At 42.4% G+C, this 16,115-nt stretch overlaps 1 protein-coding gene and 1 long non-coding RNA gene across 5 annotated transcripts in view; one reads left to right on the forward strand and one right to left on the reverse strand.

Annotated features, from left to right (window-relative positions):
• LOC121932036 overlaps positions 1 to 10,025 on the forward strand; it is a 14,529-nt gene extending 4,504 nt beyond the window's left edge. The window contains exons 2-3 of the long non-coding RNA XR_006104253.1: positions 4,912 to 5,089; positions 9,806 to 10,025. This is a non-coding gene — a long non-coding RNA (uncharacterized LOC121932036). The remainder of the gene's footprint in view (positions 1 to 4,911; positions 5,090 to 9,805) is intronic.
• ZC3HC1 (zinc finger C3HC-type containing 1) overlaps positions 1 to 11,398 on the reverse strand; it is a 16,076-nt gene extending 4,678 nt beyond the window's left edge. For 2 of the 4 annotated variants that reach the window (XM_042470310.1, XM_042470311.1), the window contains exons 1-6: positions 11,168 to 11,394; positions 8,175 to 8,286; positions 6,524 to 6,674; positions 5,402 to 5,485; positions 4,075 to 4,202; positions 2,723 to 2,880 (exon numbers count right to left, since the gene is read on the reverse strand). In XM_042470310.1, the coding sequence (XP_042326244.1) occupies positions 2,723 to 2,880; positions 4,075 to 4,202; positions 5,402 to 5,485; positions 6,524 to 6,674; positions 8,175 to 8,286; positions 11,168 to 11,337 (803 nt within the window). In that variant the 5' untranslated portion in view covers positions 11,338 to 11,394. Of the gene's footprint in view, positions 1 to 2,722; positions 2,881 to 4,074; positions 4,203 to 5,401; positions 5,486 to 6,523; positions 6,675 to 8,174; positions 8,287 to 11,167 lie in introns of all 4 variants that reach the window. The other 2 variants (XM_042470309.1, XM_042470312.1) reach the window with 2 other exon arrangements.
• Between the last annotated feature and the right edge of the window lie 4,717 nt (positions 11,399 to 16,115).

A 16,115-nucleotide genomic window follows, 5' to 3' on the forward strand; every position in this document is an offset into this window, starting at 1 on the left:
GAATAATAATAATAATAATAATAATAATAATAATAATAATAATAATAATAATAATAATATCTTTCCTGCCTCTCTCCACAGGCGGGGAACAATATCAACAAACAACATCAGCTAAAAAGATATAAGTTAAAATACACACCAGTTTAAAAGGACAAAGAAGATATTAAAACAATCCACATTTAAAATTCATCACTTCAAATTCATTATTAAAATCATCCAGAAAAGTCTGGTGGACGAGACTGGCCTTTAATGGTTTTTAAAATTTGGACAGTGTATTCAGCTCTTGAATTTGTAAGACCTGAGCAGGGTAGTTGATAAGTGGGGATCCTGGAGGTCTCCCATTCATAGGATTGCCATACGTCGAAGTCGACTGATGGCAAATAACAATCACAAAAATACCTCAGAGAAGCATAGAGGTTGTAGCAGGTTCCCCATGACTATTTGTGCAACCCTTGGGCCACTCCTGGACACTTTCAAACCCCACCCACCCATCCTGTTTCTTTTCTTGCTAAAATATGACAAACACTGTTTCTGGAAGTCTCTAGGAGCAGCAAATCTCCTCTAGAGCAAGAGGTAACCAACACAACCCCCCCTCTTTTAAAAAAAATTCAGAAGTGACAGATGGCTAAAAGGGACCCCTAGATGGTACTCACCCATACAAAGCCTTTTACCAGCTCCCTCCAACCTGATGTCAATAATAATAATAATAATAATAATAATAATAATAATACCCCGCTCTTCAGCCAAGGCTATCAAAGTGGGTTACAATTTATTACTTAGACATAGTCCATGGTTCTGCCATTCCCAGTTTTCATAGTAGGAGGGGTAATTTAGGGGGGGGGGGGGTTTTTAGCAAATATCATAAAAACATTAGATCCTATCTGATCTCAAAAGCCAAGCAGGGCCAGCGCTGGTGACTGCTTGACTGGGAGACTGCCAAGGAATTTCAGGTGCTGTAGGATCTATTTCAGAGGAAGAAACTGGCAGAACCACTCTGAGTCTTCCTTGCCTAAGAAAAGTGTCTGAGAGTGTGTGACTTGCCCAAGGTCACCCAGTGGGTTTCCAGGGCCAAGCGGGGATTCGAATCCTGGTCTCCAGAGTCATAGTCCAACACTCAAACCAGTATGACATGCTGCTCCTCTTCTTTAACTTTACTGCTGCTTTATTTTTTTGACAACTGTTCACATGTTTCTACCAATATTTTTTAAAATCTATTTTAACATTTGTAATCCACCTTGAGCCCCAATTCTAAGGAATAGATGGGAGATAAATTTTAAAAAACAGCAAAAACACCCAGAGAGCCACAAGTTGTCCACTCCTGCAGATGCCAAAGAATGAACCAGGGATCTTTTTCCGCTCTGCTGCTGAGCCACAAAAAACACTTTTCTAAAAGGTTCTAATTGGAAATTGAGAGCCCTGCAGTGCCAAGTTGTCTGCCAAATACTAAGAGGCTTCTGTCACCCAATCTTCAGGGGTCACTCTGCTGAAAGCATTTTAAGCAAGATGCTATTGGATTTCCATTTTGGTGCTTAAGATTTGGCTCTGGCTCTTGTGCTAATGACTGAGTCTGAGGGCTGAATTAACATGTGGGCAATAAAACTGGCATTTGGAGAAGGGGTGGGTAATGAGGTCTAAAAAGGCCTAATTGCCCCCAAGGCACCAGATCCGGATTGATGTTAGAAGCTAAGCAGGGTCAGCTCTGGTTAATACTTAGATGGGAGACTGCAAACGGATATCTGGTGCTTATAAGTTCTAATTCAGAGGAAGGAACTGGCATAACCACCTCGTGAAGATTTCTTGTCTAAGAAAACCCCAGGCACTGCCTCCAAGTGTGGTGGAAGGTTTTTTGAAGGTTTTTAAACAGAGGCTGGATGGCCATCTGTCCAGAGCGCTTTAATAGTGTCTTCCTGCATGACAGAATAGGCATGGACTGCATGACCCTTGGGGTCTCTTCCAATTTTGTCATTCTATGATTCTAAGTCAACAAGGGACTTGGAGGCTTGTACGCACACACAATGAGGTCTGAAAGCTACCACTTTCTGCTTTAGAGCCTTTTAAATCCTCCATCAAGACTTATGGTATCTTAAATATATTCAGTCATCCTCTGTTCTCGTGGATTTGAGGTCTTCGGTCTTGAATATTCACAGAAGATCTATATTATTTTCAATGGGGCATGCCCCTGCGATGCACACCCTGCACGTGCTTGCAGGCATGCACCCCTTTCAAGCCTATGAGGCTTGAATATTGGCAGGTCTCCATTTTCTCAGGGGGGGAGGGAAGGGCTGGAATTGATCCCCCACAAAAATGGAGGGCCAACTGCATAACTATATTCATGCACAATGCTAAGGAAATCAATCCTAACTAAGCCAATGCATAACTTTGCTATCTAATGACTAGCCTGTGCATTCTACATGGCATGGTAAATTCAGAAGCAGAAGTTACTTTTTTTACTGCAACTGCCAGAATTTCCCAGATGTGTCTAAGATCAGAGGGAGGAGCCCTTCTTGGCATTCCCTTTAAGACAGAGGCACAGCTGATAGTGACAAGAGACAGGGCCTTTTCATTGCCTCCTGCTCAATGCAGGACCTGCAGCTAAAGCATCCCCAGCAGGTAGCTGTCCAGCCTCTTTGGGAAGACATCCAGAAACACTTTTTGGAATCACAGAATTAGAGAAGAACAGGGAGTGATTAATGAATAAACTTAACTTATGTTGCCTACATACCTACTAGTCCAGCCACAGAGGGCCAAGACGCAAGCCGTGATGTGGGTTTGGAAGTGGTCTGAAGCCCGCTTGAATGGGCTTTTCTCATCCTCTGTTTTGTAGTTAGCTTCCTCCTCAATAAGCTGTAGCAGGTGGCTGATCTTCTCCTCTGTCAAGAACTGGAAAACCAATCAAGCAATAACAAATGGCAGTGAGGGGAGAATTCAGATACATAACTGAGTTAGGCTGGACTATCAGCATGCAAAGGGATCTTGTAGCACCTTTGAGACTAACTGAGTGAAAGAAGTTGTTAACATAAGATTTGTAGGCAGAAATAATCCAGTTTGACACCACTTTAATTGCCATGGCTCCATGCCAAAGACTGGAGAAACACCCCTATCAAAACAGTGGGTTCAAATTTTATTTTACTATGATCAGGGAGCTTCTCTGTGGCCCGGAAAAACGCCGGATTGGGGCCACAGGGCTGCCGGTGAGGCTGCCCTGGCCCCAATCCAGTGCGAAAAGGAGTGGCTGCAGGCCGCCTCTTTGGGGCTTGTCTGTACAGCCACAGAGTTTGTTCATCCTTGAGATTTCCTGCCTCCAGTAGATGAATAAGACAATTACTTTCCTGACATCAAAGCATCTGCAATTTCTGCAATTTGCTGAAAATGTCTCAGTGCAAAAACTTGTTACTTTTCCTTAATACCACAAAACACAGACAAAAAAAAGAAGAAGACATGTACAGAAAGATTGGACATTTGATCAGAAGAGTGTGAATGACTCTTTGAAAGGGGCCCTGGTGGTGCAATGGTTAATGCCAGCACTGTGGCCACAACATTGTAAGTTCAATCCTAGAGGAGGGCTCCAAGGTCCACTCAGCCTTCCATCCTTTTGTATGTTGGTAAAATGAGTACCCAGCTTGTTGGGGGCATTTGGCTAACACATTGTAAACTGCTTACGGAGTGCTAGTTCACTGATAGACGGTATAGAAATGTATTTGCTATTTCTACTGCTACTGAAAGTCCTAAAGTTCAGAAGACAATGCAAGGAGGAATGAAATACCATAGTTTGGCTACAGGAGGCAATGCAAGAAAGGCATCAAATACCATAATTACAGAATTTGCATGAAAACCATTATTGCAATGGTGAAGACTCATAAGACTTGACAAAAAGTGTCTTGTAGATGAGGAGAAAAATTCTGCACACAACAATAACCAGCTGTTGAGCTGTTGCTAACTTGATGCTGTTTCTGCAATGTCAAACTAATACCTGAACTGGATATTTAAAGCCTATTATCAAAAAAGACCCTCCCCTATTCTGACCCCCTCCCTCCCATCAGCAGTAAGGGGATTGTGGAGGACACAAAAACATACCATGCTCTTGAGATCCTCTGTTTTTAAAGAGGGCAGCTGAAGCTCCAGCTGGCAAAGGCCTTGAAAGCGCTCCTGAAAATCATCGAGAAGGGCAAGAGGCTCATCCACCAACAAGACAAAAAAGCGATCTGATCAAGAAGAAACAAAGCAAAAAAGGACATCAACTGTATCATTTCATAGGAGATAATGGAAGGGCAACAAACTGATGGAGTGGTCATCTGTAGCAGCTCTCTATTTTGTTCAGGTGTAAATTTTTATCCATGTCAAGCCCATTTCAAAGGGCTCACCAGCACCACATTTTAAATGAATCAATTTTCTTTCTATCAGCTTTCTTCACTGTCCAGCTCTCAAGTCCATACATGGTGACGGGAAATCTTATCTATTATGTACCATATGCAAATACAGGTATTCCAAAAGCAAATAAATAAATCCAAAATCCAAACACTTCTGGGTCCCAAAAATTTCAGATAAGGAAGACTCAACTAGTATTAATATACATCTGCTATTGATAAAGAAGTCTGAGTTGAAGAATAGAAAAATAGAGGAGTCGGAACTGGATTCAAAGATTTGGTGTGTTGACTCCACAGCATGTCAGTGTCCATTTCTTTCTTTCTAATTCTAGAGGCTCCTAGTCACAAGACAAGTGACCCTAAAAACCTTAATACTGAGGAATGGTCTGTGTATCTCCATACACATATGTATGTATGCCAGATCACAGCCTGCCCTTCAGAGTGCATCTCTTTCTCCCAAAGGGAAAAGTGGGGGGGTTGTCAATAGCTGGAGCATCCCTATTTTCAGGCATGACCTTGCTTCTTCCTCTTAATTTCCACTTCTTAGTATGGAAGGCAAAGGCCAGAAGGCAACCATAAGACCAAAGTACAGAAGAGCCATACTAAAGGAAAAGTATTCTCAATCAAGGGGCAGAAACCCTGAATAAAGTTATTAAGCTCTTTGAAATCTCAAGAAAAAAGCAAATTAAACTTTGGCACCAACTAACCAGCACTTCTACTAATAGGTAAGGAAAAGGTTCATCATGGATAGTTTTTACGTGGTAACTTTCTGTTACAGCTTAATGCCACTATTGCACAACTGGCAAACATATCTTCAATGATGTGGTATGTGTTGTTTTATGCTGTTGCTGAACAGATTATTCCAAACTGTTATAAATGGTATGGTGTACATTTGCTTTGATGCCAGATTGCTCAGCTTCACTACTACCATCTAGACTTCACTCTGTTGTTAAATAAACTGATGTTGCCTATTCACTATGCCTCCATTCTTGAAGGCAAAACTGAGAAAGTTTCTCCTTTAGTGTCATATCACTTACCTGGGCAGGGGCTGTCTGGCCAGAAGCAGAACTTTTCATGAGCTGTTGATAAAGCATTCTTCAACTCTAAACACCTCTCCTTGTCTGGAAGAGAAAGACATATCCTGAGCAAAAGCACCTCCCAAGATGAGGAACAAACTTCTGAAGAAGTCTTGTGTACTCTGCAGACTAGACTCTTGCTGAGTAACATTTTTGCCAGAAAAGTGGAATATACATTTAATTCAATAAAAAGATGCTGGTAATATGACACTTCCAAGATCAGACTATGGCCTCTGTTACAGACTGCCAAAATAAAGCTGCTTCTGGTCTCTTTGGAGGTATGCTGTTTAAATGATGCATGCGTCCTAAGAATCCGGAAGCTGCACCAAAGCTGCACTCCAGTGCTTAGGAATGGAGTGTGGCTTTGGTGCAATCTCCTGACTCTTAGGATGCATGCATCATTTAAACAGCATATCTCCAAAGAGACCCGAAGCAGCTTTATTTTGACAGTCTGTAACAGGCCCATATAAGTGTGAATTCCAGTTGCTGGGGGCTCCATTTATGTTACTGTACTATTTTTATCCTGTTTTTTGTCTTCCCATCAGCCACTCTGGAAAGCAAAATGTTAAACGCAACAGGCCATTGGGTTGATCAATCCAGGGAGGCTCTACTAATGCTTGTGTATTCCTGTTATTCTGTCACTGAGTGTTCCTAACAGCTGGTTTTTTTCAGTGTTAGTGTCAGCCTCTAAATTAGTTATGAGTGAGAAATTGGCTGGGTTTGCATGATTACATGAGCTTACATGATTCACATCTCCATAACGCAAAAGTGGACATGAATACATTTAGCAGTCAGAGATCTGTGTATTTCTGAATTTGCAATCAGATTCCAAACAAATATGTGTACTTTTTAAAAATGCACATGAGAAGAATGTGTACTTTTGAAAAATCTGCAATATAGCAATAGCAAGTAAATTTCTATACCACTTATCATTAAACTAAGCACTCCCTAAGGCAGTTTACAATGTGTAAGCTAATTGACGCCAACAAGCTGGGTACTCATTTCACTCAAATCACAAACTTTAGCAATACACAGAGCAGGGCCTAGATCTGCCTATCAATTTGAACACTGCCAAGTTCTTACATTTGTTGAAGTCGAAGGCTAGCTGCAAACTGGCGCAGAGGTAAGCCTGGCAGCTGGCACACTTCAACATGTCACACTCAACATTGGTCCATCCATACTTGGCACAGATCAGGGGAGACAACTCATGGGGTTTCCCTGCCCACTTGAGAGAGTGCTGGCATTAAGGAGAACTTGGTACAGTTCAAAACAAGGTGATTTTATTCAACTTGTACATGCACAGGTGTCATTTTTAACCTGTTACACTGTTTAGTATGTTTTAAGACTGTTGATCTTTTACTATTTTAATTTGAAGTTGTTTAGCCACCTTGAATCCGATTTTGGGAGAAAGGTGGGATATAAATCCCATAAATAAATAAATAAAAGAATTTTACACTTTTCTCAAATCTTCTGATGTAGAAGGGCAAAGTAGAAAACTTTTAAATACAGAAAAAATGTTGTTGTGTGCCTTCAAGTTGCTTCCGACTTATGGCAGCCCTAAGGTGAACCTATCATGGGGTTTTCTTGGCATGATTTCTTCAACAGAGGTTTGCCATTGCTTTCCCCTGAGTCTGGGAGCATGTGACTTGCCCAAGGACACCCAGTGGGTTTTATGGCCAAGTGGGAAATTGAACCCTGGTCTCCAGAGTTGTAATTCAACACTCAAACCACTACACCACATTAGCTCTCAAAAACAGTATTATTATTATTATTATTATTCATTTATATCCTGCCTTTCTCTCAATAATGGGACTCAAGGTGGCTAACAACATTTTAAATCAATACAGATTAAACACAATACAAAAGTTAAATGAAAGTATAAAATATACAATTAAACAATCATACATTAAAAACAATAAAAAATACTAAAATGTTTTCAAAACATTGGGGGGGGGAGGACTATATGCAGACCCTTCAAAACCAGCACCACATAACACCAAGAACCAAGGTTTTGTTTTACAAGTTCATTCAGTATGCCTACATGGCTTAGTGCAGTGTAAGAGCTCTGCAGATGAAACTCAGCATTTCCCTTCCTGCCCTAATAGTATATGGCTCGACAGTCCCTGGCAAAACCTATGCCACACTGCCTCTCAGCACTCACAGAATGGGAATGCAGTTGTGAAGACTGTCAGCAATTCCTTCCATTTGCCACTTTTCAAATCCCCAAATGGCAGGCATAATCCCCAGTGTTTTATTAGGCGGGTCTTGATTATCCTCCACAAGCTCATTCGCTTCATAGGCAGGGTAAAGCTACCATGGCCCCATATATGGGCTCCCCTTTATCCCATGTTGATGGGGAGACCAGCCTAGAAGTGACCAGTTGTACTTCAGAAGTTTAACAATTTCAGGAATCAATTTCAGACATGAAAGGTCACGTGGAACATTGTTTTGGTTGTCTGCAAGAAGCTTGAAAGAGATGGGGCCGGCCTAACTTCCTTCATGCTACAGAAAAATAACCTCTAAATATCCAAATGTGTGCTTTGGAGGCACTATTGAAGGTAAACTGGCTATTTTTACATGCAGTATTAAAGATGGGAGTGGATGAGTCCTGCTGAAGTCAACAGGGAAGCAAAAATGGCTTCCAGATCCCTTGAAGTTACCCATTCCTAGGTTTATTTAACCCCCCATAACATCAATGATACATCAATATCAGTTAGTAGGGAGAAAAGGATATGGTAAATGTTTCTACTCTGCCGAAGAAGGCTTCTTTGCTGGTGGCTTCAAGATGCAGCTCTTCAGTCTGGGGAGAACCATTTGCCACTTCATAAAAGGCAGACATCTCCTTTCTGAAATGCAGGAAAGAGACCATAAACTATGACAATTTTCTGTTCAGAGCAGCAATGGAAATAAGTTTCCCTTTCCATAAAACCTTAAAATTGCCAAGATAGTCTTTTTAATACTTATAATAGATATGTATTTGTTTCTAGCCTCTGAACAAGGCCTTTTATAACTAAGGCCGAAATGCATTGGGCATTTTATAAATACTGAATGAACAGTTGACCATCTCAGAGCGCTTGGAGCTTGTCTCCTCACTGTTTTCTTCAAGAAAGTTTAAGACTAGCAATCCTGGCCTGCTGACCCAGGAGCTTTTACCCAGGACAGTAATTACTACTGAATGAAACAAGCCCAGATCTTTTGTTCATTCAGTGTTTGCATGTCACTAGAAAGACGGAAAGGGAGAAGTTAAGCAGTGCCTTTGAGGTTATTTTAGCAAGAGCTTTCATGGAAAATCTGCTTCTTGCCATGCATGCATGTATGTCATGGATAGGTGCATCTGAAGAAGTGGTCTGATAGCCACAAAAGTTCATGCCAAAAACAAACCAGTTAATCTCTTCCAAAGGTCCCAGACAAGGCCTCAAGACTAACCAATTTGTTGATATCAGCCCCTTCTTCAGATGAATTTTCCCATGAAATGCATTTGTAAGATGCAGATTTCTATAAAAACCCATGCTAAAATATATCAGTCTCAAAGATGCCTCATGATTAGTTTTTTGTGCGTTTCTCTGGCGATGTGGCCATGTTCTAGAAGAGTGTATTCCTGACATTTCGCCAGCATCTGTGGCTGGCATCTTCAGAGAACACAGATGCTTGAAATGTCAGGAATACACTCTTCTAGAACATGGCCACATCGCCCAAAAAAACCACAAAAAATTATGGATGCTGGCCATGAAAGCCTTTGACTTCACAATGCCTCATGAGTCTTTCTTTTCCATTTTATGTTGAAATGGCTCACACATTTATCTCTTTGGAAAGTCACTGTTAAAAAAATCTTTCACGTTTCTCTAAAACACACACTGTAACAACAAACTCTGAATACTCCTAAGAGTGACATGAAGTGATGATATTCATCAAATTGCTCTTAGGAAGAGATGTACATTTTAAAAATGCTTCTTTCACTAAGCACCATTTTCAGCCCAATCTTTCTAGTAATCCAGCATCCTGAGGATATGACCTGACTCACACTAAAAATGATGGGGAAGCGCTACCAGTCAGCTTTAGAAAATGAACATCCCTTTTCTGGTACAAAAGGCAAAGTGCCTCTTTGTATATCAGAGGGGGGCAGCAAGAGCAAAAGGGACCTATTGCCCTTATGTCTCCTGGGTGGGCTTCCCTTTTTGGTATCCAGATGGCCACTGTAAAAACAGACTACTGGACCTGAGTCTGCCTGGCTTGTCTTATATTCCTAGTTGCTACGTCAACCCAAGAAAGACGCTCAGATGGTGTTTTTGTTGTTTAAGTCTCTTTTAATCACATTTTCCATCATAGGTTTAATTATTTCCCTCTTCTAAATCCACCATGTCACAGCTTCCTGACCCAATCCATGGAATAACAGAATCATAGAATAGAAGAAGACTACTAAGGGCCATCCAGTCCAGCTCCATTCTGCAAAGCACCCATGACAAATGGCCATCCAGCCGCCGTTTTAAAATCTCCAAAGACTGAGGGAATGTGGGACTGCTGGACCGCATCCGCTTCCCCTCCACCACTCCCTTCTCCTTTTGTGTCGTGTCTTTTTAGATTGTAAGCCTGAGGGCAGGGAACTGTCCAATTAAAAAGATTGTATGTACAGCGCTGTGTAAATTTACAGCGCTTTATAAATAAAGGTTAATAATAATAATAATAACAACAATGTGTTCCCCTGTCAACTAGCTCTTACCATCAGGAAGCTCTTCCTAAAGTTTCGGTGGAATCTCTTTTCCTGGAGCTTGAGTCCATTATTCTGGGTTCTATTCTCTGGAGCATCAGAAAGCAAGCTTGCTCCATCCTCAATACAACATCCTCGATTCAGATATTTAAACATGGCTATCAAGTTACCTCTCAGAAACATGGCTGTGTTAGTCTGGAATAACAGTATGCAAATGATTGTGTAGTACCTTTGAGGCTGAGTGAAAACAGTTGTAGCATAAGTTCTGTAGGCTTTGGTCTATTCGCTTACTCTATGTATCTGAGGAAGTAGAACGGGATCCTGAGCACATGGGCCAGGAAAGCAGGGGCTTGGTCTGTGCTTGCCTGGCCCAGGAGCCAATCTGAGTTGGTCCCTAGGCCAGCATGGGGATGATGGGTGTTCATGCGCTCATCCCTGCACTGGCCTGAGCTCCTTACCTTCCCCTGCATCTCTGTTTGGAAGCAAACCTGTGGCCCCACCTGATGCACAAATGGGGAGCCTGGTTATGTGGGCTCAGCCAGGCAACCCGTTTTCACGTCGGATGTGGGTCTGCTAACTAGCAGAGACAGGGGGAAAATAAGGAGTGTGGGGGGGCATCTAAACAGCCAGGGCTTGCTACAGATAAACTGGAGGTCAACTTAGCCTGTGTTAAGGGCTGTTTACTCCAGTGACGTGAGGCTGGGGGAACAAATGAAATGCACAGATATAGGATTATGGGGGAGACCTGGCTGAATGAGAGTTATATGTGAAAGGGATCTAGGAGCCCAAGTAGGCCACAAATTGAACATGCGTCAACAGTGCGATGCGGCAGCTAACAAGGCCAATGCGATTTTAGGCTGCATCAATAGAAGTATAGTGTCTTCTATAGTGTCAGGGATGCTTGGCAGAACGGGGCTGGACTTGGTGGCCCTTGGAGGGGGGTCTCTTCCAACTCTAGGATGCTATGCTGGGCTCACTCGCCTTGGCTCCTCCCGGCCCTCCCTTTCCCTGCTCCCGCTCACCCTTCGGGCCCTGCCTCCTCCGCCTCCGCCTCGTCCTCCGGGGCGATGCCTCCATCGATCAGCTCCCGGATCTTCTGAGGGGTGACGGAAGGAGCCTTGCTTTTGGCCCCTAAAACGCCTTCTTCGGCTTCAGGGGCGGGAGCCGCACTCGCGGGGATGGGCGCCGCCATCTTGGTCCCTCGCTCAAAAGGCCTCCGACGCGGCCACTTCCGGTTAGGACCGGAAGTTCCGTTCCGAGGAATATTGGCTCCGGGGTCTCACTAACCCAGTTTGGATACAGCCTCAGAATCTTTTCCTGCTTCTTCTTCTTCTTCTTCTTGTGTTCCTTCAAATTGCTTCCGACTTCCGGTCATCCTGAGGCAGAACTGTCACAGGGTTTTCTTGACAGATTTCCTCAGAGGAAGATTGCCAATGCCTTCCTCTGAGGCTGAGAGAATGTGACTTGCCCAAGGTCTCCCAGTGGGTTTATATGACCAAACTGGGATTCGAACCCTGGTCTCCAGAGTCATATAGTCTCCAACCCTCAAACCACTAGGCCAAGCTGCTCTATCTATGGGCTAATGCAGTCTGGAAGTTACAGTCTAAAAAGAGTAACTTTTCCTTTTTTAAACAGTAATAATAATAATAATAATAACAATAATAATAATAATAATAATACTTTTTTATTTTCACCCCGTCTCTCCCGCAGGATCGAGGCGGCTTACATCATCAGATAAAATACAATAAAATACAACGTACATTAAAATACATTCTGTCATTTCCTCTCCCCCAACTGTACATAATAAAATATCCAACAATTAAAATAATCAACAGTCTTCTTTAAAGATGGTTATTTCTGCCACCTTTCTCCCCAAAAGGGACCCAAGGCGGCTCACAATATAAAAACACATTAAAACAATTTAAAAGACACTTGAAATAAACTAATTAAAACACTACAGAGTTAAAATTTAAAACACAGGAAAGTTAAAAACATAATCTGAAACAAGCCCCCTCCCTTAAGGGTCGAATTCAAAGATACAGTTCCTTTAAGGGCCTGAAGAGACAGGCCAAAATAAAGCGGCTGTGGGTCACTTTGGAGGGATGCTGTTTAAATGACACAGTCATCTTAAGAGGCCAGAAGTTGCGCCAAAGGTGTGCTCCAGCCCTTAGGACTGGAGTGTGGCTTTGGTGGTTTCCGACGCATGCATCATTTAAACAGCACACTTCCAAAGTGAACCAAAGCAGCTTTATTTTGGCCTATCTGTCTGTTCCCTTAGTCTGTAGAATCGGCCTGTAGAGTGATTCTTGTAGCACCATTGAGACTTAAGGTGTTTATCACATGGGGGAGGGTGGAATTGGAAGAATAAACGATGATTAACCTGCCATAATCGCGCCACTATGCTAATGGTTTTCACACGACGTTGTGTTCAAAGTGCTATTATTCCAGGAATATCGTGCAATTGTGCAAATGGTTTTCACATGACATCAAGCTTAACCGTGATTAAAGTGCCATTATGAATAACCAGGCAATAAACAGGAACAAATCATTAAGAGGGGGGATTGAGGGTGTTGGACTATATGCTTTTTAATCTTTGTAAGCCGCCCCGATTGCATCTTGTAGAGGGGTGGGATATAAATTATTATTATTATTATTATTATTATTATCATTCACGGGTTTTTCCCACGAATGATTTTTTGCTGTTTATTGCCTGGTTATTCATGGGATAATGGCTCTTGTGTTAATTGCATTTTAACCACATTTTAATCTCAGTTGCACAATTTTGACCAGTTAATCACTGTTTACCAATTTCCCCCATGTGATAAAACCCATCACTGAAAGAAAGAAGTTGGCAGCGTGAACTTTCATAGACTAAAGCCTACTTGCTCAGATAATATTTAGTATACAGTACTGTATACTGTAATATACTGTAGCATATTTAGATATAGCTGTGTTAGTCTGTAGAATCGGTATGTAGAGAGATCTTGTAGCACCTTTGAGACTAAGTCTGAAAGAAATAAATTAGCAGCATGAGCTTTCCTAGAATAAAGTCTGCTTCCCCAGATGCTTTCCTTTCCCAAAGGTCTTGTATGATTCAGGGCAGGGCATCCAGGGCTAGCCCTGTTGGCCATATACCAAATCCAGTAACATCCAAACAATTATGCCTTTACTGGACCAACCAAAATGCACAGTATACATATTGCAAGCTTTTGAAGCTCCACCGTCTTCTTCATCAGACAAGATGTTAAAAGCCATAAAGGAGAAAGAAAATTGAAGGTGTTACTCATAGGCCTGCATTTGGCTGTTTCTCTTCTTAGTTCAGATGGTATGGAGGGGCATTTCTTGCAGGCTTGAAACTCCTTCTGGCCGTGTGGCAACCAACCGGGAGATTCTCAAAGTCCAAGAAATTTAACATCCGCTTGCATCACAACAAAGACACTTCCTTTGCAAGGCAGTATGTCTCCATCCTTGTGAGGCCACAGGCCACTTTGTTAGGCAGAGGACACTGGGTTTCTCAAGATGCCTTCATGCCTTGCATCAGCGAAACTTTAGGTGGTGTTGAGGTAAAACATGCCAATCCAGTCCCAGTATCGGGGGGGGGGGAATTGTTTTACCTTTTTTTGGAGGTAGAAACCTCAAATAGCAAGGTTCCTTTTCCACATCTTTTTTGAGATGCAAAGTGGATGTGAAAGTTCTTGGACTTTTTATTGACTGTGTAAATGACTCTTCTCATCATCACATCCGCAACCTCTGGACTCTCACAACAACTCCTGGAAGGACGCTTTACAACTTAGTGCAAGGACTAGGCTCACTCCAGATGGGTCGCATGATCCGTGGGATCCTGCAGGCCAGCAATCATTGAGCAACATCACATCCTGCAGTTACCATTTTTTTGTTCTTGTTTCTTCCTTTTTCTTCTTATTTCTTTAGTTGCATGGTGTGCCTGTAATATTTGACTGTCTTATAAAGATTTGAACATCAGTAAAAATCATTTTTAAAAAAGTTCCTGGACTTTGAGAATCTCCCAATTGCCACACAGCCAGAAAGAGGAGGTGCCAGCCTGCAAGAGATGCCCCTCTGTGCCATCTGAACTAAGAACAGAAACAGCAAAAGGCAGGCCTAGGACTAACATCTTCAATTTTCTTTTCTCCCGTTTGGTTTGTAACATCTTGTTAAAGGGTATATATACCTTCCTCAGGGACACCCTTTATATGTTCTTTTGTCCTTTAATTGACAAGGCTGCTGGGGATTATAGTTTTTGGTGGGGGAGAATGGGAAATGATCAAGATCTTCCCTTCTCTAACATAGAATATATATTAGATATATTAGAATTACTGCAACCTGGGTTCTTCTAGAAGGCCTTTTAAAGGACAACTATACCAAGCTCTTCCTTCAACAGGATTCTTTCCCAAAATGGTTTTTAAACTTCAGAGACAATTAACAGTCAGAAACATCCATGAATCGGGTTATAGATGCCAGAACATTTATGCCAAGTCTGTAGAATCGGTATGTAGAGAGATCTTGTAGCACCTTTGAGTCTGAAAGAAATAAATTAGCAGCATGAGCTTTCCTAGAATAAAGTGCTTCCCCAGATGCTTTCCTTTCCCAAAGTCTTGTATGATTCAGGGCAGGGCATCCCGGGCTAGCCCTGTTGGCCATATACCAAATCCAGTAAACATCCAAACAATTATGCTTTACTGGACCAACCAAATGCACAGTTATACATATTGAAGCTTTTGAAGCTCCACCGTCTTCTTCATCAGACAAGATGTTAAAAGCCATAAAGGAGAAGAAATTGAAGTATATATGTTGGCTGTTTTCTTCTTAGTTCAGATGGTATGGAGGGGCATTTCTTGCAGGCTTGAAACTCCTTCTGGCGTGTGGCAAACCAACCGGGAGATTCTCAAAGTCAAGAAATTTAACATCCGCTTGCATCACAACAAAGACACTTCCTTTGCAAGGCAGTATGTCTCCTCCTTGTGGGCCACAGGCCACTTTGTTAGGCAGAGGACACTGGGTTTCTCAAGATGCCTTCATGCCTTGCATCAGCGAAAACTTTAGGTGGTTGTTGGGTAAAACATGCCCATCCAGTCCCAGTATCGGGGGGGGGGGGAATTGTTTTACCCTTTTTTTGGAGGTAGAAAACTCAATAGCAAGGTTCCTTTTCACATCTTTTTTGAGATGCAAAGTGGATGTGAAAGTTCTTGGACTTTTTATTGACTGTGTAAATGACTCTTCTCATCATCACATCCGCAACCTCTGGACTCTCACAACAACTCCTGGAAGGACGCTTTACACACTTAGTGCAAGGACTAGGCTCACTCCAGATGGGTCGCATGATCCGTGGGATCCTGCAGGCCAGCAATCATTGAGCAACCTCACCTCCTGCAGTTACCATTTTTTTGTTCTTGTTTCTTCCTTTTTCTTTTTATTTCTTTGTTGCATGGTGTGCCTGTAATATTGACTGTCTTATAAAGATTTGAACCTCAGTAAAAATCATTTTTAAAAAAAAGTCTGGACTTTGAGAATCTCCAATTGCCACACAGCCAGAAAGAGGAGGTGCCAGCCTGCAAGAGATGCCCTTCTGTGCCATCTGAACTAAGAACAGAAAGCAAAAGGCAGGCCTAGGGCTAACATCTTCAATTTTCTTTTCTCCCGTTTGGTTTGTAACATCTTGCTTGATGAAATCAGTGGAGCTTGAAAGCTTGCAACACATGTATTGTGCATTTTTGTTGGCCCAGAAAGGTGTCATTGGAGATTACCGCACTGGGTAAAAGGTTCCCCAATGGTTCTCACGGGCGCGAGCCCGGAACAGTGATGAGGGCCAGAACGCTAGTTTACCGCACAGCGGAAACGCCGCTGTCGCCGCCGGGCGTTCCAAATGTGTTCCCATTGTGTTCCAGGGAGGCCATTTCTGGGAACGGTTTTGGCCTCCCTGGAACACATTTGGAACGCCCTGCGGCGCGGCGA

This window comes from Sceloporus undulatus, chromosome 5 (assembly GCF_019175285.1).
Source record: "Sceloporus undulatus isolate JIND9_A2432 ecotype Alabama chromosome 5, SceUnd_v1.1, whole genome shotgun sequence".
NCBI classification, from domain to species: domain Eukaryota; kingdom Metazoa; phylum Chordata; class Lepidosauria; order Squamata; family Phrynosomatidae; genus Sceloporus; species Sceloporus undulatus.